This window comes from Hyperolius riggenbachi, unplaced genomic scaffold, assembly GCF_040937935.1.
Source record: "Hyperolius riggenbachi isolate aHypRig1 unplaced genomic scaffold, aHypRig1.pri scaffold_142, whole genome shotgun sequence".
Taxonomy (NCBI): Eukaryota; Metazoa; Chordata; class Amphibia; order Anura; family Hyperoliidae; genus Hyperolius; species Hyperolius riggenbachi.
Window position 1 is genome coordinate 287,686 of NW_027152356.1, and position 14,112 is coordinate 301,797.

General features: G+C 45.2%; 1 protein-coding gene across 2 annotated transcripts in view; it reads left to right on the forward strand.

Annotated features, from left to right (window-relative positions):
• The first annotated feature begins 6,554 nt into the window (after window positions 1-6,554).
• Window positions 6,555-14,112, forward strand: part of LOC137543656 (guanylate-binding protein 1-like) — a 42,427-nt gene continuing 34,869 nt past the window's right edge. Inside the window, exons 1-3 of one of the 2 annotated variants that reach the window (XM_068264782.1) lie at window positions 6,578-6,634; window positions 10,236-10,462; window positions 12,621-12,748. In XM_068264782.1, coding sequence (XP_068120883.1) covers window positions 10,261-10,462; window positions 12,621-12,748 — 330 coding nt within the window. In that variant the 5' untranslated portion in view covers window positions 6,578-6,634; window positions 10,236-10,260. Of the gene's footprint in view, window positions 6,635-10,235; window positions 10,463-12,620; window positions 12,749-14,112 lie in introns of both variants that reach the window. The other variant, XM_068264783.1, reaches the window with a different exon arrangement.

Sequence of the window (14,112 nt, forward strand, 5' to 3'; positions counted from 1 at the left end):
GCCAATTTCGGCCAGTCACCCCCTTGCCCGGCGTCTGACAGCTGGCGTGGCAGAACTGTTAGCTCGGCAGCTGTTACCATACTGGCTGGTGGACTCTGAGGCCTTCCGTAAATTTGTGGCCATCAGAACACCGCAGTGGAAGACTGCACCGTGAAGTTGAGAGGCAAGTGGTGTCATCTCTTGCGAAGAGCGTTGGGTCAAGGGTACACCTGACCACGGATGCCTGGTCTGCCAAGCACGGGCAGGGCCGCTACATTACGTACACAGCCCATTGGGTGAACCTGGTGGTGAACGATGGCAAGCAGGGCGCAGCGGACCAAATTGTGACACCTCCACGGCTTGCAGGCAGGCCTCCTGCCACCTCCTCTCCTCCTGCTGCATGCTCTTCGCTGTCCTCCTCCTCCTTGGCTGAGTGGCAGTTCTCCTCTCCAGCTACACAGCCCCAGCTCCGCAGGGCCTATGCTGCATGCCAGGTAAGACGGTGTCACGCCATCTTAGACATGTCTTGTCTCAAAGCAGAGAGTCACACTGGAGCAGCTCTCCTGGCTGCTCTTAAGAAACAGGTGGATGAGTGGCTGACCCCGCACCACCTGGAGATAGGCAACGTGGTGTGCGACAACGGCAGCAATCTGCTTGCCGCTTTGCATATGGGGAAGCTGACACACATACCCTGCATGGCACATGTCATGAATCTAGTGGTTCAAAGATTTGTGGCAAAGTACCCTGGCTTAGCGAATGTCCTGAAGCAGGCCAGGAAGTTCTGTGGGCATTTGAGGCGGTCTTACACAGCCATGGCACGCTTTGCGAAAATTCAGCGCAAAAACAAAATGCCGGTGAGACGCCTCATTTGCGATAGCCCGACTCGCTGGAACTCGACCCTGCTCATGTTCTCCCGCCTGCTAGAACAGAAGAAAGCCGTGACCCACTACCTCTACAACTACAGTAGAATGAAACAGTCTGGGAAGATGGGGATGTTCTGGCCCGACAACTGGACACTGATGGAAAATGCATGCAGGCTCATGCGGTCGTTTGAGGAGGTTACCAACCTGGTGAGCCACAGTGAGGGCACCATCAGCGACTTAATTCCCTACGCTTACTTCTTGGAGCGTGCTGTGCGTAGAGTGGCGGATGAAGCTGTGAATGAGCGTGACCAGGAACCGTTACGGCAGGAACAGGCATGGGACCAATTTTCATCAGACCCAGCTGTTTCCTCAACACCTGCGGCAGCACAGAGGGGGGAGGAGGAGGAAGAAGAGAAGTCGTGTGCAGAAGACGAGTCAGACTCAGAGGATGATGAGCAAGGTGTTTCTTTGGGGGAGGAGGAGGAGGGGACAGCGGCAGGAGAACAACCTCAGCAGGCATCGCAAGGGGCTTGTGCTGCTCAACCTTCCCGTGGTATTGTTCGCGGCTGGGGGGAGGAGGTTGACTTACCTGACGTCACTGAGGAAGAGCAAGAGGAGATGGAGGGTACTGAATCCGACTTTGTGCAGATGTCGTCTTTTATGCTGTCCTGCCTGTTGAGGGACCCCCGTATAAAAAACCTCAAGGGGAATGACCTGTACTGGGTGGCCACACTACTAGACCCTCGGTACAGGCACAAAGTGGCGGACCTATTACCAACTCACCGGAAGGTGGAAAGGATGCAGCACATGCAGAACCAGCTGTCAACTATGCTTTACAATGCCTTTAAGGGTGATGTGACGGCACAACGCCAGCAAGGTACCACTGCCACTAATCCTCCTCCCGTGTCCACGCAGTCAAAGACAGGACGCTCCAGCGATCTCATGGTGATGTCGGACATGCGGACGTTCTTTAGTCCAACGCCTCGCCGTAGCCCTTCCGGATCCACCCTCCACCAACGCCTGGAACGGCAGGTAGCCGACTACCTGGCCTTAAGTGTGGATGTAGACACTGCTGTGAACAGCGATGAGGAACCCTTGAACTACTGGGTGCGCAGGCTTGACCTGTGGCCAGAGCTGTCCCAATTTGCCATCCAACTTCTCTCCTGCCCTGCCGCAAGCGTCCTGTCAGAAAGGACCTTCAGCGCAGCTGGAGGCATTGTCACAGAGAAGAGAAGTCGCCTAAGTCACAAAAGTGTTAAGTACCTCACCTTTATCAAAATGAATGAGGCATGGATCCCGGAGGGCTGCTGCCCGCCCCAAGACTAAGTCAGTCCCCGCACACACAGCATCTCTGCCTGCACGCCGTGTGACTGGCTGCCTGGCCTGCCCCAAGAAGACTAAGTCGCTCCCAGTCCCTCCACACAGCATGTCTGCCTGCAGGCCGCTTGACTACCTTCTCCGCCACCACCAACAGGGTCCGGGACTCCAGGCGGATTGCTGAATTTTTTAGGCCGCTGCTAGCAGCGGCCGCTGTACTAATTTTTCTGGTGCGTGTACATGACTGCCTAATTTTTCTGGCTGCACTGCGGGCAGCTGCAACAACAAAAGAAAAGGCATGTACATGCGCCCATTCCCCTTCGTGATCATTACCTTGCCGTGGTGAAGGGGCTTGCGTATCACAATGAAGCAATGACCGGCGCCTAGATGAGTGTCTCGGGGGGCACACCCACGATAATAAGGTCGTTGCCTCATTGTGGTCAGACCAAATTTGATCAGCTGGACAGTCACTGTTCTGTCATTCAGCTACATCAGCCAGGCGACCATATGGGCTGTAAAGCCACCAAAACCTGCACTCTCGCCATGGTGCGCACCAGTCCAGCACGGCCGTCACTACACAAACAGCTGTTTGCGGTGCGTTACACGGTGAGTTTGGTGTGTCAGTGTGAAGCAGTACCTTAATTACACTACCTGATTGATGTATACACATGCAAGATGTTTGAAAGCACTTTAGGCCTGTCATTTAGCATTCAATGTGATTTCTGCCCTTAAAACGCTGCTTTGCGTCAAATCCAGATTTTTCCCCGGGACTTTTGGCATGTATCCCACTCCGCCATGCCCACCTCCAGGTGTTAGACCCCTTGAAACATCTTTTCCATCACTTTTGTGGCCAGCATAATTATTTTTTTTTCAAAGTTTGCATCCTGATTGAAGTCTATTGCGGTTCGCGAACTTTAACGCGAACCGAACCTTCCGCGGAAGTTCGCGAACCAGGTTCGCGAACCTAAAATCGGAGGTTCGGCCCAACTCTAGTCATAGGACGTCCTCCGGGCTTTACTGCGCAGGCTCAGTAGTTCTGAGCCTGCGCAGTAAAGCCCGGAGGACGTCCGATGACGTCAGCGCGCCGCCGTGAGGCGCATTTTGGAATGCGGAAGGAGCCCGACCTGGCCGCCGGCCTGGCCAGGTCGGGTCGGCCAAAGGAGACCACCGGCAGCCTGCGGAGCGGCGCCGAGGGCACCTCCTGCCTGCCACGGGCTGGAGGAAGCCCCAGGTAAGTGGATGCGGATTTTTATTTTTTTTAGACAGTCCCTGAACCTTCCCTTTAAAGAGTAACTGTCAGGCTGCAAAAGCTAATTTAAACCTCTATTCTCCTGTGTTAAACAGTTTAGAAGGAAGCCAAAAAGGCAATACTGAAGTTAAAAATCTCTCTTACTTTTGATGTGTGCTGAACAGCAAGGATGTTAGACCCAAGCTCTTAAAAGGACGACAGGCCGCATACCATACTGCAAAGCATTCTGAGGCTGCTTGGGTCCTCCCCTCGGCTGCTAGTGAGAAGTTACAGTCTCATGTTACAACAGCCAGCACTGAAAAATCTCCGGGCAGAGTATATTGCATGAGTCCGCTATTGTTCCTAGCCACATGACTAATTAATATTCACTGCACAGTAGTGTTGTATTTTTTCTGAGTGTAATCATCAGGAAGCAGGGAGGACATGAGGACACATTTGGCTTCATAGGAGACAGACAAACATGGAACCTGCCATGAGCTGTCAGGAGCATCATTCTCTGCAAATACTATATAAAAATTCTGTGAAATCCAAACGTGGACAGTGAAATGCATATGTAATGTAAGTACAGCCAATGTTTAGCTACTGATATATGTGTTTTTTTTTCTCTGAGACCTTATACCTAACAGCTCCTCTTTAACATCATTAATTTTGTCTATTAGCATTGGTTTACTAGGGATCGTAGAGGATTTCCAGAATTGAGCAATTAACCTCTTAGCTGCAGAAAATATGTGTAGCAGGAGTTTCCAGCTTTTACAAGGAAAATTCTTAACGGGAAGGCCAAAGACATTAATGGGTTTCAAAGACTTCTGAGATAAGTGAAAAGACAGTATTCCAGAAAGGTTGAATTACAGGACAATCCCAAAAAATATGCATTAACGACCCTACCATATAGTGGCGTACCTTTGGAGCTGTGGGCCCCGATGCAAGTTTTACATGGGCCCCCCCAAGCACTCTATACATAACAATTTATACGGCGCACCAAAACCTGCCAAGGACAACTACAGTGTCAGAGGTGCAAGAAGGGGATGGGGAACAGCTTGTTAATGATTACCACTATTCAAAGTGTCTATAGAAGTGATTATTACCAGCACAGGACCAATAGAGAGCTAATACTGCATTTGAGGGAGGGCCCTTTGGGGCCCCTCTGGCCCAAGGGCCCCGATGCGCTCGCTACCGCTGCAACCCCTATTGCTACGCCCCTGCATATCTTTACACAGCCAGCAATTTCAAGAAACATTTGGAAACCAGCTATGTAATATCTCTGGGGTTCTATACAATAGCATAAGAATTTTATAGTGGTTTTCTTTATGGACCGTGCATAGTGTAGACTTTGCAATAGCATGCCAAATCTTATACCACATTGAAGCTGTGATGTCCATGGAGAGAGCCCGAGACCAATATTTCATATACCTGTGATCAGGTAAAGTGTCATCTGGAAAGGCACAGAGAATCTTATAAATAGAGGAGATTAAATTATGTACATATCCTTCAGGCTAATCAATCCCTCGCTGTCATCCTGGGCCACATGGATACTCTGTTAGGCGGCCCGATAATTCTGACAGTCAGGGTGTACTGGGCATGTGTGGAGTGGCCGCACAGATACCCCATTGTACTCTTGTTGCCGGAAGTGTGCTGTGCCTGTGCAGTAGTACTTAAAGTGATCTGAAACTCTGACGTAATATTCAGTAAAAATGTGTTTTACTTTGTATTACTCATACAGTTATCATTTTTGCTTTTGTGCACATGTAATATTGTCTGTTTACAAATTACATGTTTCCAAAGTGTAGTTTTTCTTGCCCTGAAAGCTGCCATTGCAGTTTATTCTTTTTCTATTATAAATGCTTTTTATTATATATTAAAATCTTCTAATGAGCTATTCTGAACACTGTGTGTGCCTGAAGAAGAGACAGTTTCACAGAGAGTGTTTATATACAATCCAGTGTTGATACATTTGTGTTTAACAAGTAAAAAAGATACTGTTATCTCCAGTTTGGATGCGGTTTGAAGCTGAATAGAAGGAGAAAGTGCTGTGTTTAACCATTTCAGTGATGTTCTGCTAGAATTTTTTCCCGGGATAGTAGCTTTCAAGCTGTGAGGAATCTTTTAGAGCAAAGTAGAAATGCTGGCTTTTAGACCACTTTAGGGAGCACAGTTGGCTGGACTGCACCTGGCCCGACTGGTGTCGACTGTTGGATTTACCGGGCTGATAGCGTAGGATCCCTCCAAAGTTGCGAGCGGTGATAATAGTGAACTAACATTCACCTAATCTTTGCTTCCAGTTCTCCTTGGCAAAAGAGCATCACATGACATGCTGTCAGGACCTGCCAGGGTATTACACGCTGGCATATCCTGATGTCACATGATGCCCTGTTGCCATGGAGACCCAGTACTGAAAGTGGCGATTAGGTGAGTGTTAACCCACTTTTCTTGCAGCTCGCAACTCTGGAGGTAAATTTAAAAAAAATAGAATGCGGGCGGTGGACCGCTGCCGGCTGCCTGGACCGCTTAAACTGTTTATGTTACTACTGCAAATAAATGGACCTTTGTTTTATACAACTGTGTGCTGGCTGCGACCCCTCTATACTTCACAATTTTCTGAACGCTAAACCCTGCCTTATGTCACTTACTGTCCTTAGATTCTTACACTCCAGTCACTGTCTCATATCATCCTTAGTGACATGAGACAAGGATTGGGGTGTAAGTACCTGAGGTTAGTGACATGAGGAAGAGATTAGACTGTAAGCTCCCGAGGTCAGTGATTTGAGGGGGGAGGGATGCCTCTTGCACATAAGGCTTCTGTAGGCATGTGCCTTATGGAAAATTCGGCCCTGGCCAGGGTAAAATAACCAAATGATCACTTGAATGCTCATTTACAAGAATTTCAAGTGGTGACCAATACATCTACTCAACGCTACTTCACCAAAACTGCTCTGATGAGATATAACAGAGAGGGTTGAAAGAGCTGCTGTCAAACGAATGTTGCTATCTGTACTATGTGCTTTATTTTTATATGTGCAGAAGGAGATAAAGAGAAATGAGCAGATATAACTTCTCACATGAAGCATCGTAGAAGCAGGTGTGGTTGATAGCGGATCTGTTCCTTTCACTTTCACTTGTGTATGACTGTCTATAAAAGCCTAGCTATCACCAGTCATATAGAGCTCTGCATCTTCTACCTCCTGCTGCAATAAGAGTCTCCTCTGCACCAGCACCAATACACACCAGTGTGAGTACCTTGCACCATATTGCATTTTGTTTTTTCTGTGTTTTTAAAGTTACACTTTCTTTTGTTGATCATTATCTGTATGCATTGCAAGGATCTTAGCAAAATGCATTAAAGAAAACCTCTAACTAAAAAACATTCCCCTGGGGGTACTCACCTCGGGTGGGGAAGACTCCGGATCCCATCGAGGCTTTCCTCGTCCTCCCGTATCTTCGGTGGTCTCGCTGTGCCCCTCTGAACAGCGGGGATGTAAATATTTACCTTCCCTGGCTCCAGCACAGGCGCAGTATTGACTCTCCGCTTGGAGATAGGCGGAAATATCCGAACGCTGTCGGTCCGCTCTACTGTGCAGACGCCTATCACCGTGCAGAGAGCCGCAACAGCGCCCCCGCTGGAGCCAGGGAAGGTAAATATATAAAGCCTTGTCAGGCTTGTCGAGCGCGGATTGCGGGACACTTCGGGGGAGCCAGCGCTGGATTACCTGCAGCTTCAGGGATGGGGGGAGCCTCATTGGGACCCTGAGGCTTCCCCATCCCGAGGTGAGTACCCCCCACACATACAATTCATTATATGATTTTTTTTTCACTTCTGTGTCACTTTTTACAGTTTTAAACTGGAGCTCAGGGCTTAAAGGGTCAGACAGAAGTCCACATCTGCATAACAAGGCTCAGTTGATAATTTTTGTCATCTTACCTTCTGTCTCCACCCCATTCCTCTCTAAGCATATAAGAAGAGTTTTCTAATGTTATGTGTTTCTGTTTTCTAGTCAGAGCCAGATCATCCACAAGGCAATTCTAGGCAGCTGCCTAGGGCCTTAAGAGAGTCTAGGGGGCCTGTGGATGCTAGCCCCCACCAAATCTAACTTAAAAAGCCAGGTGACCATCAGTGTTGGGCAAAAAGTGTGATCTTGCCTAGGGCTCCATTTTATCTTAAACATTTTCTGTTTCTATTGCTAGTGTTTCGGTGGCAAATTAACCCTGACTTAAATGAGGGCAATGACAGGAAGCCTGCAGAAGTTGAAGTATGTTACAGGAAAGCATAGGCCAGGTTCAAGGAGGGGTCAAGACAGGAAACAGACAGAAATTGGTCAAGTTGCAGCAAAGCTAAAACGAGGCAGCAGACCGTCATTAGTAAAGTTCAGATGGAGGTCAGTGTAGGTGGTATGGTGGCAGACATGCTTAAAGGAATACTATCGATACCCAAGTGTTCTAAAATGACAATGTACAAATAATGTCTAAGTTGTTGTGTAAACATTTTCCTACCTTTTATGTTAAATATCAGAGGCAAAAGCTGTAATTTATTGAGGGTAGGATTAAGCTATATTGGGACAAATCAATTGCAGAAGGGGTGTCTGCTTCAATGCACAGCCAGAGTTGCATATCAGACTACAGAAAGCAACTATCAAACTCTGAAAGCAAAAACAGTATGAAAAAGCTGTGACAATTAGTTACATTTCCTGTGCTGTCTTCAGACACGTCAGTCAGAAACACAGGACACAGGAGCTGCAGCTGTTGGGAGCTCTCTTCTCTGTCACACACAGAGCTACACATAGAGTTAACTGATCAAGTGTGAGGGGAATTTCCCCTCTCCTCATGGCTCAGTCAGCCGTCAGTTTTGGCGTCAGTAAAGTTTAAATGTATATTGATAACAGTAAACAAAGAAGTTGCTACTAAAATGTATACACCAGTACTTAGCAGCACTTCCCAAACAATTCCTGTGCAGATTGAAAAAAATATGTGAATCGATAGTATTCCTTTAAGTTGGGCTAGTTCAAAGATCAAGGCAGGCAGCAAAACATCAGGTTCAAGCAAAGGCTGAGTCAGGAAGCAGACTGGCATAGGTCAAGTTCAGGAAAAGGTCAAGGTGATTCAAGGTTATCAACAAGTCTTGGACCTGTTATTATTATTATAATACTACTCCGCTGCACCCACCCCTTATTACCATTACCCCCCCCCCCCCTGGATCATGATGTGGACTGACTAAAAGTTAATCCTGCATTTATTGATGATGGATAGCTGTATGGACTGATGTCATGGATTCAAGCTGTATGCACCTGTTTCCATTACACTGCTCCGGAAGCAATTGAGCCCGGCAGTGCATGTGTTTTTTTTTTTTTTTGCTTTTATTAATTTTTAGTATTTATAGTGCCAACCTCTTCTGCAGCCCTGTACAGAGTATATTGTCTTTTCACTTATCTGTCCCTTAGAGAGACTCACATTCTAATCCCTGCTATAGTCATATATCTATGTATGTATTGTGTAGTGTATGTAATGTCTAGGGACATTTTTTGGAGGAAGCCAATTAACGTATCTACATGTTTTTGGGATGTGGGAGGAAACCAGAATGCCTGGACAAAACTCACACAGACACAGGGAGAATATACAAACTCTGTGCAGATAGTGCCCTGGCTAGGTTTCGAGCCAGGGAGTCTGCAAGGTAAGAACGCTAACTAATATGCCACCATGCTGACCACTATGCCACCATGCAGACCTCTATGCCCCCATGCTGGTATTGGAATAGTCACCACACGCTGTCAGAATTAACAGTATAGGGTGCAACATGCAACAGTGTAGGGTTTTCAATACTTACTGTGGTGTAGGAGCCAAGCCAGATCACCCTAACCAGCAGTGCAGTAGGCATTGTATGCTTGTGCCCACAGACAGTCCTTGGGTAAACGACAGCTCATTGGCCCCCGAAGTCCCCCTCGCTGCTCTCGCTCCCTCTGCAGAGTGGCAAGTGGAGTGTTAATGAGACAAAACTCACAGCCTCCTGATGTTACACAGTGAAATCTCTCCAAAGCAGTGCCCCATGGTCATCTCCTTGGTGACAGCAATGTCATGTGATGCACCAGTTCATGTATGTGTCACATGATGAAACCCACTGTTACCTGACTAGGTGTGTGGGAGACACATCTGGCAATCCATGAAGGAGAAGGGGTGGACATCTGACTACCAATAGAGGGGCACATCTGATTATATGGTAGAAGGTGGGCACATCTGACTATCTATGTGAGGGAAACAGGGAGGCACATCTGGCTATGGGGGAACATCTTATTATGGGACTTCTGGCTACCTATATGGTAGGAAGGGAAGAGGGGCACATATGACTACTTTTTTTTGGGGGGGGGGGGTAATAGCAACATTACCTTGTATGGTTTAATGTAATAAGGAAAGGGAAAAAGGGGTGGGGAGAAGCATGAATTAAAAGGCATGGCCTGTGTTAAGGGGTGGAGATTAGGGCACCAAAGCTTATGTGCCTATAGGCTCCTGAGCTGTAAATCTGGCCCTATTAAGCACACAACAAGTTGAGCACTATTTGTTGTTCTTTGCTCCTTATTTTTGAGATTACAGTGAATTATTTGACCATATTAGGACAATTTATCCTCCAGAACACAACAGAAGTCTTTGACAGCATGCATTTTCTTGGATAAAGCCCGATTAAAAAAAATGTATATGTATATGATCTCCCCAAATAATATTAAGTAAATTCAAATCAAATGAACAATAATGTTGTGCTATGTGTATGTGCAGATTACAAATATTTAAAAACCGATCTAGTTTTTGAATTTGAAAAATTAGCTCAATTTATCTTTATCCTTTCTTAGTAGAGACTAATCTGCACCTCTTAGTATGGAACCTGTAGTGAAAATGGACTCTCCTATTTGCCTGATTGAAAACACGGAGGAAAAAGGGAGACCAAAGCTCGTGGTGAACCAAGAGGCCATTAACATTCTTGCCAAGATCAACCAACCAGTGGTGGTCGTGTCCATTGTTGGTCTGTATCGAACAGGGAAGTCCTACCTGATGAACAAGTTGGCCGGAGCTCAGAGAGGTGAGTGCTCAATGATTAGACAGAGGATTGACTTACGAGGTTGTAGAACACTGAAGAACATGCTTAAATGATTACAGGCCTGGTGCCCTGACATCATTGGTCATGGAAGCATTTGAAAAACTGATAATGACTTATCTGAAGTCCATCACAGATTCCCTGCTGGACTCTTTGCAATTCGCCTACAGGCCTAATAGATCTGCAGACGATGACGTGAACATGTGTATGCATTATGTACTACAGCATCTAGACACCCCAGGAACCTACACCAGGATCTTATTTATAGATTTCAGCTCTGCATTTAATATCATAATTCCATCACTGCTGCACAGCAAGCTCTCCCAGCTACACATACCTGAATCCATCTGCAAATGGATAACCGATTTTCTAACCGACAGAAGACAGCGTGTCAGACTTGGTAAACTCACATCAAGCTCTCTGACAGTCAGTACTGGTGCACCCCAGGGCTTTGTGCTTTCCCCACTGCTCTACTCACTTTACACCAATCACTGCATCTCCACAGATCCATCTGTTAAGGTCCTGAAGTTTGCAGACAACACAACAGTAGTTGGTCTCATACAAAACGGGGACGAGTCTGCATACAGGCATGTAGTGGGACAGCTTTCCTCCTGGTGCAGCAGCAACGACTTGGAACTAAACGCTCTCAAAACTATGGAGAGGATAATAGACTTTAGGAGATCTCCCCCCCAGCACCTCCCCTTAACCATAAATGGATCCACAATAACCCAAGTAGAGTCATTCAAGTTTTCAAGTTTCTTGGGTCCACGATCTCAAACGACCTAAAATGGGACAACAACACTGCCACTATTGTCAAGAACGCTCAACAGAGGATGTACCGTCTACGGCAGCTGAAAAAGTTTGGCCTACCTCAAAATCTAATGGTGCAGTTCTACACTGCAATCATCGAATACACCATAACATCATCTATGACTGTATGGTTCGGCTCCTGCTCAGCATTAGAAAAGGGGAGGCTGCAGCGGATCATCATCATCATCAATCAGCGGGAAGGATAATTGGCTGTAGTTCACCTTCCATGCAGGATCTTTACGCTAGCAGGTGCAGAAAGAGAGCACCCAAAATTGCCTCTGACCCCTCTCACCCAGCTCACTCCATTTTCCAGCGCATGCCTTCAGGAGTAAGATTCCGGTCAATCGCTACCAAAACCTCTAGACACAGGAACAGCTTTTTTCCTCAAGCAGTAGCCATACTTAATGCTGAACCACGCTAGAGCTGCTAGGACCTGAAAGTAATCAGCTACAACTGAAAATGAACAATTCTCACATTGCTTACTGCCAATATACTTGCATAATGTCCTTGACTTGTAATATACACACTGCCTGTCCTTGTATTATTTTTGTTTATGTTTGTTAAGCAACTGCCAAGACAAATTCCTTGTAGATGCTAACTTACTTGGTGAAAATAAATTGATTCCAATTCTGATTCTGATTCTGATAGGAGTTCATAAACAAAAAAGGCAGGGGTGCCTACTGCCAGTCACTGAAACTTTGCAACACTCACCCTGGTCATATCATAACTCAATGAGAATTATTGTAAGGTTAGTTAATAGATTTTTCTCTGTTGAATTATCTTGTGTAGACAACTCAAGGCAGCAATGCCTCGGCTGGCTTAACTCCGGCTGCCTCCTGTTCAGTATATGCAGAGTGGCACAGGGAGCTCTTTCATATTTACCCATTCTGGGCTCTGAATCTGATCTCTTCTTCCGCCATGCAGCAGCACTGTATGCGGACATTCTCCTTTGGGCTCTGATCACATCATGTGATCGTAAACCAAAGGAGAACGTCTGCATACAGCACTGCTTCATCTGCATCCAGATTCATCACCTGGAATAATTTAATAGGAAAGCGATCCTAGTGCTTTCTTTGCATATGGCTTGTGAAGGCTGAAGAGTAGGCGTATGCTGAAGAGAGAAAATGGGGGTGGGGGGGGTGACAGGGTTCCTTATGCAAATGTGTCAGCATGACTGTGGCCATGCAACTATTCCCCATCTAATAACAAATATTTAAGAAAAGTCAGCCCACATTTGCTAGATGACTTTATGTTCTTTAAAACTGTGCAACCCGAACTGGTTAGGGCTCATTCTCAAATTCCATTCATTGTTTTCTTTATTTTATATCTTAAGGCTTCGCTCTGGGCTCAACAGTTCAGTCCAAGACCAAAGGCATCTGGATGTGGTGTGTTCCTCATCCCATTAAACTGGATCAAACACTGGTCCTCTTGGACACAGAAGGTCTGGGAGATGTAGAGAAGGTAAACCATAAACTAAGGTTTCTTAGGACACCTGATCTGAAAATAAACTAATGAAATAAATGATTGTATCGATCTTCCTTTTCCTAAAAATATTTTCTTTAGATTTTCCACAGTTTTATTTTATGTTTAAATCTACTTTTTAAGTTTTAACTGTTTTATTTTATTTTTTATTTTTTTGCTCAATGTCACATTCATTGAAGTATGCCAGAGCTAAAAATCCATGAACTATTGACCCTTTTTATCTCTTCTACTGCTCTCAAAAGCCATTTTCTTCTAGAAGAGTGTTTTATAGTTGGAAATTCTGATCAGTAGTCACTTCCTGTCTGAGTCAGGACTGAGTCAGCCACTTACATACCTGATATTTAACCCTTTCAGGCAGAGAAATAAGAAAAGGAACACAGCATGATTATTTGTGTGGTAGGGACTGTACATACCAATGTCTAGCTCATCATGTTACAGGTCACTTTGGATATCCTTTAACACACATAGAGCAGGTCATATATTATGACCTAAAGCAGATAAGTACTTTCACCACATTTTCCTTTTCCAATAGGACCTCAAGGATACTGTCCCCTGGTGTCCTTATATCATCTGTGTGGCCTTTTATTAGGACTCTCATCTTGGTGCTTCATATAGAGTATTTGTTTTTCTTCTATGCTTCTTATTCCCATTCTTCTTTTATTGATTTATTGCTTTGCATTTTTATTTATGTGCTCTAACTTTATAAAAATATATATCCACAACGCTATTTGGTAAAAGTACTCACATTTTTATTAAGAATTGTTGTGCATAACATGAAAAAAACATTGATTTTAAGCCAAATATCACCTGTCCCCTTTAACATATTATGCCACCAATCACATACACACCTCACTCACACTCTAACTGCAGAGAATTGTTTTGGACAAAAAAAAGTTTGATTGTCCACTTAAAATAATGTCCACTCCATATATATTTTGTACTTTGGCTGTTTAGTATTTGGGGGATAATTTTACCCACTTCTCCAGCTAACTTTCAAAGTACTTAGTTCCCATGCAATGCTAGTGGATTCCACTGGATTCCACTGGATTCGGCCTCCTTATACCTGAAAAAGTCACTGTTTCTTGCTACTGATTTACACCCTTAAACAAAATTCTATTAGCGAGTGATTTATGTGACCATTTTTGCATTATCATAGTTTTTGCTATCATAGACATCCTAATTTCAAAATAGTGAGAAATATTGTAAAATAGACAATTCATTTTTTTAAAAAGGCATTGGTGCAGACAACATTATTATTTTCATAAAAATGACTGTTTTTTGTGTAATTTTTTTCCCCCAAACATTATTTAGTGCAAAATATGAAGGTTCACAAAAATGTCTCC